An 11142-nucleotide genomic window follows, 5' to 3' on the forward strand; every position below is an offset into this window, starting at 1 on the left:
TACTTCAATCATTGGTTACAGAGTATGATCGTGTTTTATTTTCATCGAGTAAAATATGTATCGAATCGATGAAGTTACCTACTAACTAAAAGCTTGAAGATTGTTATTAGTTCGTTTTTTTTAGCATTAGAAAGAACTTCGCAGAAGTAAGCTTGTGGTTCCAAATCCGGCACTTTTAGCAGTAATAATTTGAAGTAAATTATATGTATTGATCATGCTACATAAGATAATTCAATAATTATTAACAATTAAAGAGCCTGATAAAAACTGTATGCTTGCTTCTGTGGAGTTCTTTCTAATGCTAAAAAAACGAACTATAAAAGCGCTAAGATTTTTTAAGAACTCTGTTGGCTGAACCCACTGCACTTAAGTTTTAATGTAAATAATTCAGTTGTAAGGTTTTAGGTTCAATTTTAAAACTTTAAATGGTGGTAATGGTATAAGGATTCGAGGTCCACGCGAGAGTAGGTAGTTCTCGATTATTACTTTTATTTAAAAGTATATAAATTTTATCATAATTATACAATGAAATGCATCTAACCTGGCTATACACAGAGGCGGCGCTCCGTACAAGGAGTAGTTTTGTGTCCTTGAGTAAATGGTATCGTAGAACCGAAGCCAGCCGAGTTTCTCAAGCTATGAGGAGTTGGGGGTTCTCGAATACTCCATCCGCTATTATAAAAGGTTTACCCAGATACCAGCTATGGACTGTATCTTACCTAGCTATACACAGCGGTAGAGCACCGTACAAAGAGTAGTTCTGTGTTCGCAGCGTCCACGCGTAAACAGTGTCGTAGAACCGAAGCCAGGAGAGAGTTTCACAAGCTATGAGGAGCCGGGAGTCCACGCGAGCTTGGAGGTAGTTCTCGAAAATCCCATCCGCTAGTCTGGAATTTTTTATACAAGTTATTTCTGATTTACGTAGGCAGCACAGAAACCCCCCGTTTATGTGTGTGCATTGACAATTTCAAGTTATTAATTCTGATTTGTGTAACACGTGAGTGTCCGATTTGTGTTATAGTAATGGGGAGTATTACTGCAATGTTCTGCCGCCAGAGTGCAGCACTTATTTGTTTAGTAAACTATAGAGTAACTTAAACATACTAGGCCTTAAACAGTTTTTTGACTAGTTTTCACTATGACATTGATGCATCAAGGCGGTTTGTTTACAACTTCACAGTTGACCTACCGCGAAACGCGAAAATCGATTTTTTTATTTGCCTCTCTATCGATCGGGTAAGAGTGATAGAGGCAGAAACCGAACTTTCGACTGTCGTATTTTACGGTAGGCCATGTGGTTGGCCTAGTGACGCCCTCTATGCAAAACTCTGGTTTTGCGCAATATTCCCTATTGACTATAATGTACCTGTCATATTCCCCGGCCGCTTGTACCGTTTTCAGAATATCCTTTTCCTTGTCGTTGATGGTGAAAATTGCTTGCAGTCCTTGCATGAGGCTCTTGTGGCAGTCCTTGGTGCCTATGGAGGCTTTCTCCACGTCCGCTACCGTCACCTGAAATCGAGAAATGTTATGTTAACTTCTAGCAGCCAACCATACAAGAAAAATTGGCAGTCAAATTTAAATTAATGATATTAGAAATTAGAATTAAATTTGTTTTGTTTTAAAAAGGGACAAAATAAAACAATAATAACTCCGTCCTCTTAAATAATAATTTAAATAGGTAGTAGGTACGAGTGTCCTTGGCTGGCATTGACTGCACTGGTCCCTGTCCGTACTTGACTATACAATTTTACTTTGCTTGATTTTTATTGTACCTGACTTTGACTTGACCGTATCAATGCAGACCGTTTGTTAGGGTTCCGTACCCAAAGGGTAAAACGGGACCCTATTACTAAGACTTCGCTGTCCGTCCGTCCGTCCGTCCGTCCGTCTGTCACCAGGCTGTATCTCACGAACCGTGATAGCTAGACAGTTGAAATTTTCACAGATGATGTATTTCTGTTGCCGCTATAACAACAAATACTAAAAACAGAATAAAATATAGATTTAAATGGGGTTCCCATACAACAAACGTGATTTTTGACCAAAGTTAAGCAACGTCGGGAGGGGTCAGTACTTGGATGGGTGACCGTTTTTTTTTTTGCTTTTTTTTGTTTTTTTTTTGCATTATGGTGCGGAACCCTTCGTGCGCGAGTCCGACTCGCACTTGCCCGGTTTTTTTTATGACCCAGGGGGAATCCTTTATGGATCCCACTCGCCCGGGAGAAGCTCAGTGGGTATGTCCGATTTCCATGGACTAAGCCCCCTGGGGTGTACCGCCGCGCGCTTTGTTGGCGGGGTTTCGGGAACTCGGTTGTAGACCTCTGATAATGTCAATATAGACCGTACTTTAACTAGACTGAACTCGACCCTGACAGGGTCTGACCTTGACCTACATGGCCTCGTCCGTACTTATCTTGACCTTACTCGACCTCGACTTTGCCTAACTTGTCCCGATGTCTTTTTAAAAGGACAAAATCACATCGTATTTTAAACTGCCCATATTGAAATATCTTTCCAAATTGAAAACTGCATAAATGATCGGGAGGCTAATCTTGGCCACAGATGACCTTGGCCGCATCTGACCTTGACCGTACCTCAGCGCCCCCTTTAAGCTTGTCAAGGAAGCTGAGCAGATGCAGCGCGGCGCGCACGTCGGGGTGCGCGCGCGCCGCCACGGCGGCCGCCACGCGCGGCGCCACGCCCGCGCCCGAGCGCGCCGCCGCCAGGCTCAGGCGCGCCGCCAGCCGCGGCAGCGACACGGTGGACACGACGAGGATCAGAGATACCGGCCTGGAACATTAAGCGGGATTTACATTACGAAATTAGTGTCATGCATGTTGAAATTGGTTTCACGAAAGTAGTTTCGATATATGCGGAAGTAATTTTGTGAAATAATTAGTGTCGTGAAATTCACAGTATCGCAGTGACCATGGCCGCATCAGCATCGAAGCTACACGTCCGCAAAGCGCAGACACTTTCGCGACACTAAGTTTTCACGTCGCATTTAGGGTCTCCCCAAATATATCGACGCGCATTCGGCAAAAGCCGATAGGAAAAAGCTTTATGTCCACGCAATAAGAGCGAAGAAGCCGACGACGCGTCGGCCGGCGCCGGCCGATGCGAGCCGAGCCGAACGACGACTTTTTCGCTCTTATTGCGCGGACATAAAGCTTTTTCCTATCGGCTTTTGCCGAATGCGCGTCGATATATTTGAGGAGACCCTTACACTACGAAATTAGTTGCATGACATTAATTTCACCAAAAAATCGCGCAGAGCACGAAACTGATTTGCATTCGTGAAATTAATGCATGCATTATGAAAGTACTAAATTACACGTGAAACTGTTGGTAAAACTAATGCCACGAAACCAATTTCATGACACTAATTTCGTAATGTAAATTCACCTTTACATTTCGAATCAATAGTACATTATTGTCGAGGCTCGGAAGTAGCTACTTGCAGGCTGAGGATTCGTTTTAAATGGACGACCTTAGGAGTCCGTTTAATTGAATCCGAAGCCAGCAAGTAGCCTTCCGGCCGAGTCATATATAGTGCTTTTCTCAAAAATGGTGCAAGTAATATAAATAAATATCATAGAAATATTTTACAAAAGCAACGGTCTTTTTATTTTTTTTATAAAATAATAGATATGTATTTTTCTGCCAAAAATACGCAACTAAATAGTCGCGGTACTAATCATCTGTTTGGCTATTTAATGGGCCTGTGCCTTCATTTGGTATGGTCATTTCAACTTTTGTTTGGAAAAGAAAAGAAAAGAAAAGTTTGGAGCGCGACAAATAATGGAATTTGTATGCAACATTGCAGTCCCAAAATCGAGACTGCAATGTTTTTAACTTTTTAAACTTTGACTAGCCATAAACTACGCGCTTCGCGACCTATTTTTCAGAAGGCAAAGTCGACTTTTCCGTCCATTTTTGAGAAAAATATGTATAATGTGTCCAAGTTATGTGCAGACTTTTAAGTGGTGTGGCTTTTTTAGTAGGCATTTAACGTTTATGGTGGATTGAAAGTGCCCGTAGCCAGAGTAGCTTAGTCCGATTTATAGGTATCGGCACCAGAATTGAGCGCACGCATACGACATGTCATGAAATAATATTGGGATTTTCAAACGATCACATCCCTACACCTATAACTTGCTATCGTTATTATACGGTTTCCTCTTTCTTTAGGTATAACTATACTTACTCTTGTCTAAGTCATACTATACATTTACAGAACTTCCGCCGACATCGCTAAGTTTGCCCAAATCCGAAAAATTAAAATTCTAAACAAATGATGAATTATTTCAAACAAGAAAGTATATGCATAGATAGTAGAATTCAAATTCAAATTCTAAAATTTTCAAAAACGACTTATGTTAATCTTACCTTAAAGGCCTCAATGACGTGGCATACAAATTATTGCATATGGCTATGACGGGTCGCCGTAAAGGCTGCGTCTTGGCCTTTTTCTTTCCGGCGGCCGCTGCGGTCGCTGTGCACCACTTCACTAACAATTCGACGGTAGGCAACGGGGCACCGTCGATCTCATCTGAAAGATATTGACGTTATTCATAAACTTGTGTCAAATCTAGAATAATTAGATAATTGTTTGTTCCTTCCTATCTGTCATTTGCTAAGTATCATAAATAAGGGGGTACGACTGTACTGTGCCATCAGATTTATCGGAGCCGCCGAGGTGCTCACAAATATCTGAACACGATTCTATTATCAAGGCAGATGGCGTGGACCGATATTTTTGAGCACCTCGGCCGCTCAGATATATCTGATTGCGACTGTACCAAAGTACATTTTTACAGTCTCATTTATTAGAACCATTAACAGTCAGGTTATAAATAAAATCATAAGGGTTATTTCTCTATTTGACGATTTAAAATGGTTCTTACGCTGGCCTAAGTTCCAATTGGTACCTAAAGTTTACAAAATTTTGTATACTGTGGGGTGACAGAATACTTTATGCTTACTATGCTATGTGCTATGCTTATAAAATTTACACTCCAAAATAACGGGAAAAAGAAAGATTTTAAAATTAGTTTACCTAGTATAAGGCAGTTGGGTCTCCGGTCGGGGTCTAACACAGACCGCATTAAAGTAGCATTGTGCAGCGCTGTCCTAAACGCGTCCGTACTGCGCTCGTCTGAAGCGTTCAGTTCTACTGGCCTGTAGCCTGCAAACAAACATTAATTATACCCCGTTCTTATTAGATTACCTCTACTATAAACGACATATTCGACTCGATCGTATGAATGAATAGAAATAGAAATAGTTTGTTTTTATATAAGTTACGAAATATTATTTTATAAAAGAAACAGAGGCAGGCAATATAAAAGATGGTCCGATGAAATCGAAGACATGGCTGGAAGGACTAAAACATGGACCAGATTGGTGCAAAATAAGGTAAAGATTGGGGGAGGCCTTTGCCCAAAGGCACACAGAATCAGTTATTATAGATTAAAGAAAACGAAGTATATAGTAAAAAATGTATGTCTGATATAAGGCTAAATAAATAAATAAGTTACGAAAGATGGCACTGACACTGAGGTTATATTTAATTCAAGTTGTAGCGCATAATGGTATTGGTCTTGGTGAGAATAATTACGATAAAAATGTGCACTAACTTAGGTATTATTGTCGTATATTCTTCAATTTGCGTAGATAAAAATATTACATGATCAAACAATGTAGGTTAAAGTCAGGTCGATCAGTGACAGATCCAGGTGGTTTTGTATTTGTTTGGTTAACCAATAAATATTACAACTACTCGAAAATTTACAAATTGTTTGTTTACTTATATTTAAGTACCTACAGATACGAGTACAGACATAGTGGATGATTAGGAATAAAGGTTTCGTCACACCGGCGCGTTTTCCGGGCGGAGCGTGAGCGCGGCTTGAGCGTTTTATATGAAAAAGCGGCACGCCCCGCTCACGCGCCGTCTGCAAAACGCGCCTGTGAGACGGAGCCTTAAGAATTACCTACAGATGAAATTGGCCTGTATAAAGAGAGGCATTTGCTTACCCGCGAGCTTGGCCAGCAAATGCGCCAGCGTCGTTTTGCCCACGCCAGGCGGCCCGCACAACAGCGCCACCTATAGCAATTTAAACAATACTATTTAGCGTTGCATTTGATATCAATGTGATTCAACACAGCAGTAGTCATTTTTATTATTTTAATGTGGTTCTCTGTTGCGACTCTTTTAATTTTAAATAATATATTTATAATAATCCCGTATTATTTAAATAAATCGCACCTCGTGCTATAATTCCCAGCTGGAACTCACTCGCGCGCTTGCTGAACGTGGTTCTCTGCTGCGGCTCTTTCGTTTATACTTCCTTTTTTAATATTATGTATATCTTGTGGTGCGGTCGGCCTCCTTCATGCCTTTCCACTTATTAGTGAGCTGGAACTCGCCCGCGTGCTTGCTGAATGTGGTTCTCTGCTGCGGCTCTTTGGTTACACTTCCTTTTTGAAGATTATGTATAATAAAATTAATGAATCCTACCTTGTGGTGCGGTCGGCCGTCTTCTTCCAACTCCGGCGTCAAGGTCTCGGCCTCCTTCTTGCCTTTCCACTTATTAGTGAGCTGGAACTCGCACTCTGGAACTCTGTTGCGGCTCTTTCATTGTCAATTCCTTTTTTAATATTAAATACGATAAATCCTACCTTATGGTGCGGTCGGCCGTCTTCATCCACCTCCGGCTCCGCTTCCTTCTTGCCTTTCCATTTATTGGTGAGCTGGAATTCGCCCGCGCGCTTGCTGAACGTGGTTCTCTGTTGCGGCTCTTTTGTCTTCACTTCTTTTTTGAACACTATCTGGAATTAATTCGTTTTGATATACAGTAATAAACGTTAAAGTGGAATATTGTAATGCATTTGGTTCCAATTTTTATGCCTAAGAGTCCAATGTGTATTTGCGTTGCGTCTCACATTTTGCTTAGTGAGAGAGTGAGATGCAATGCACATTGGACCAAAAAACTTAATGAAGAATTGAGTTGTAGATTCAAAGCTCAATTATCAAATATTGAAATAGCAAAAGGTTCCAAAATAACCCCATGCGGCATTTTCTATGCATACCGACTCTTTTTTTACCTTATCCTATAAATGCAGCCAATGTAGCAGTGCTCTACCTATATTAACTGGCTCTTCTGACAGCAGATCCATGTATGACTGTGGTTAACTTGTCCATGAGATTGTCATTTTCTCTCTCTCTCTGTCAACAATGTGCTGAACAATCCTACCTTAAATATCCCACAAATGCAGCCAGTGCAACAGTGCCCTATGAACTGGCTCTTCTGACAGCAGATCCACATTAGACTGCGGTTTGAACTTGTCCACCCACGTGAGATTGTCATTCTCTCTCTATAATCTGTGCTGTATAATCTTACCTTGACCCTCAAATGCAGCCAGTGCGACAGCGCCCAATTAACTGGCTCTTCTGACAGCAGATCCACATAGGCCTGTGGTTTGAACTTGTCCATGAGATTGTAATTTTTTCTCTCTCTCTCTCTTTCAACAATGTGCTGTACAATCTTACCTTGTCCCACAAATGCAGCCAGTGCAACAGCGCCCTATTAACTGGCTCTTCAGAGAGCAGATCCACATAGGACTGCGGTTTGAACTTGTCCACCCACATGAGATTGTCATTTTCATCTTTCTCAACAACCTGCACCTCTTCAGGCTGGACTTCTTTTTGTTTTTGTTTTTCTTCCAACTGAAAACAAGACAATATTTTTTTTAAGTCTTAAGATTCAGGAATAGATTAGCCATAAGAACCAAGTGTTCATTTTAAATTCTGTTCCAGACACTTGCTATATGTTATGAAAAATGAAATGGCTAAACGAACGGTTGAAAAACGGAAACGGTTGCCCTTGCCTTCCGCTAATACTCAGGAATTTGAAAGTTAATTGTTTTTATAACAAGTTTTGCTTTTATTACCTAACCTTATAAATGCAGATTCTCAATAAAGTAGATAGTGTAAAGTGGTGTTTTTGATTTTATTTTGTACATAGGGTTTAAGAGTTGGACAGTAGGAAAAGTCACTTCTGGTAATGAATGTCCCTAGCGATCAGATGCATACTCACAAGTTTCCGAGCCTCGGCCCATGTGCTTCTATAGTTGACGTGCAAAGAAACACTCTCTTCTGTCATTTCCAGTGACTTCTCCCACGAGTCTTCGGACTCTAGCCTTACATAGAACCTGTCTCCATCAGAGTTAGTTAGCGGCATGAATGCCCATCTGGAAAAATCACAAATAAATTACATTAATTCATTCAAGCACAATTAGATTAATATAAACTCAGAGCAAACTTTCAATCAAAAGCAAAATGCATATTTTAAATTTATATTTCCTGTACTCTCATGTTCAATCTCTACAATCCTGCAATTAATTACTGTGTCCGTTTGGCCCAAATATTGACTGGTAGAGTAAGCCTTAACACATTGATTCCTCCATTTTTATTCTTTTTTTGGTACATTTGTATAGTACAATAAAGTTTAGAGTAGAAGTTTAAGAAGTTTTTCTTTTATACCATACTTTATTTAAACAATTGCTCAATTTCGAAAATTGTAATAGCTCACAATGCAATTTTTTTCCCAAAGGAAGTTAAATTCAACCCTGTTATTAATATATAAACAAATATTCAGTCAACCTCCTGTACCCAGATTTTTGTTGAATACTCAAATAAATACCTTGGTATATCCAGCGAAATATTGTCTTTCACATTAAAGTTGGGCTTCGCCTCACCCTGAAGCCTGTTAGAAGGCTCCAGACACAACTGCCGCAATCTCCGACCTTCTAAAATCTTCTGAATCAGCTCCTCATCTTCTTCCTCTTCTGTTTTCTGCTTCTTACTCGGTAATAAAATATCATCTTCGATATCCCCAATATCTCCAAATAAATCATCTACTGTCCGTTTACTTGAAATCACAGGTGTAGGCTGAGTAGGTTGGCTTAAAGGCAGAGAGTTTATACCATCTATGTTTTCTTTCACTACATTTTGACTAGCGAATGTAGGTAGATGTTTTTTCACTGTTGGACTAGAGAAATCTAAACTTCTTTTGGCTGGTGAAGGATTTTTCTTTACTACATTATGATCTGAAAAAAAAAATTATATAAAAAGTGTATGGCATTTTTAGTAAGGTCAGAACTACTCTAAAAATACAAAAAGTGAGTCCAGCTATAGTTCGTTTTTTTTAGCATTAGAAAGAACTTGCAAGAAGGTAAGCGATCTTGACGTGTCTTTTAATTGAAAAACGCTTTTTAAAAATCAAAAACTATTACTTATGAAAGCAGAAGAATATAAATGATCGTATTAGATTCATAGTTGTTACATATTTGCAGTAACTTATTTTAAAAATGTGTTTTTCAATTAAAAGACACATCAAGATTGTTTACCTTATTTCTAATGCTAAAAAAAAACGAACTATAGGGCCATTTATAACATGGGTTAACTCTGTTTTATGACTTATGACTGGCAAAAGTGTGAGCATGGCTGTGGCTCTAATAGCTTTTAAACTCTTTAGAGTAGTTGCAATTGCCCCATAATTGTGATTGCCCTGGCTGACCTTAACTAACAATCGATATTTTAGGGCCCCCCCCCACATCTGGCGTCTTTCGAGCGTCGGCGTCTGTCGGCGTCGGTCCAGCGCTATGGAAAATGACGTCGCTGCGCAGTTGCGTCGACGCTGCGTCGACGTTGCGTCGACGTCGGCCATAGAATTCTAGACGCCGACGCTCGAAAGACGCCAGATGTGGGGGGGCCCTTATTGTCGTTTAAAGAGTATCTGCAACTTACATTCGACTTGGGCTTTGATCTCCTGTTAAATACAACCCAGCATACAGCATAGAACTGTATGAAAATACGGCAAGTTTTCTATAGAACCGAACACTTTACGCTTTAAAAGTATCAACGGGAACCCAAGGTCTTATCAAATGCTCCTCAATGATTCTTACCTGAACTATCTTCGTCGTCTCGAAGCATTTCCAGCTCATCGGCGTACATGAGCTCGTATTCTTCGTCGGGGTCCGGATAATCAGCCATGGTGAATAAATTAAATAAACCGTGTGTAAAACAAGCTACCCCGAACTAATCACAAATACGTATTCAATAGAATAAGCTGTAAAATCGTAAATATTATTATTTAAACTATTTAACGATACATGCCGCGAAATGAAAACAAAATCATAGGTATATATATAACTGTCATGAGCGTCATTCCTGCTTGCGTGACAGCTGTCAATGTCAAAAATCTAATCAAATTTGTTGAAATTAAAGCGTTATAAAGTTGGTCCTAAATAGCTTCAGATTGAGGACTATTTCTATTCGACACAAGATGGCGCTACTAGTCGTTACAAGTACCATGCAAGTACCCATAGAAGATAGCATCCTATAGAGGTGGTATACGCGTACCTCCGTGAGGGGCAAAACATACTCAATCCGACAATATTAAAAACACGTTTTATCGTTCCTGACAACATACCAAAAACAATCTACGTAATTCGGTCGGGTTATTCGTTGCCCACCATAAACCATACACGTCATGTGGGGAACAAAAAAAAGTGAGACTGACAAGGACAAGCAATAATACCGTTTTCTCTGCTACTCCTACTGAAAGTTCCATAAGTGCATCTCGTTCGGTCATTTGGGTCCCCCGTTTCCTCTCTATGTTATTGTACCTCTATGCAAATACCGGGTGCATAGACAAAATGCCAATCGTTCACGCTCCGTAGTGTAGCGTAGTTATCTCTCTCTATCACACTTTTATATTAGTGCCACAGACAGTTGCGTTTCTTCGCTACGGAGCTTTAAATATCGGCATCTTGTCTATTCTACGCTCATCCTGTACACTTACTAAAAGCAGAACAAATATTGAGATAGTGAGTATTATCACAAAACAGGTAGGTACAGAAATCAATCTACATACAAAGTGCGCTCGAGCAACGCACACAAACATAGACACTGCTCACAGACACGATATCTCGGACCGGTTGGGACCACTGCGAGCGCGAGTGCCATCCGCTTGAGACACGCGTCTATGAACTTTTTTGTGCAATAATGGAGAAACAAAAAAAAAGTTATTATAATTGTTCAGTAGATGGTTGTTTAAATTCAACATTAAA

At 40.1% G+C, this 11142-nt stretch overlaps 1 protein-coding gene across 1 annotated transcript in view; it reads right to left on the bottom strand.

Moving 5' to 3' along the window:
- LOC134672946 (chromosome transmission fidelity protein 18 homolog) overlaps positions 1-10201 on the bottom strand; it is a 60568-nt gene extending 50367 nt beyond the window's left edge. Inside the window, exons 1-11 of the mRNA XM_063530897.1 lie at positions 9976-10201; positions 8712-9117; positions 8106-8259; positions 7559-7735; positions 6688-6837; positions 6043-6112; positions 5063-5191; positions 4393-4555; positions 2598-2793; positions 1367-1512; positions 720-887 (exon numbers count right to left, since the gene is read on the bottom strand). Of these exons, the coding sequence (XP_063386967.1) occupies positions 720-887; positions 1367-1512; positions 2598-2793; positions 4393-4555; positions 5063-5191; positions 6043-6112; positions 6688-6837; positions 7559-7735; positions 8106-8259; positions 8712-9117; positions 9976-10063 (1847 nt within the window). The 5' untranslated portion in view covers positions 10064-10201. The remainder of the gene's footprint in view (positions 1-719; positions 888-1366; positions 1513-2597; positions 2794-4392; positions 4556-5062; positions 5192-6042; positions 6113-6687; positions 6838-7558; positions 7736-8105; positions 8260-8711; positions 9118-9975) is intronic.
- Positions 10202-11142: the final 941 nt, after the last annotated feature.

This window comes from Cydia fagiglandana, chromosome 17, assembly GCF_963556715.1.
Source record: "Cydia fagiglandana chromosome 17, ilCydFagi1.1, whole genome shotgun sequence".
In the NCBI taxonomy this organism is placed as follows: domain Eukaryota; kingdom Metazoa; phylum Arthropoda; class Insecta; order Lepidoptera; family Tortricidae; genus Cydia; species Cydia fagiglandana.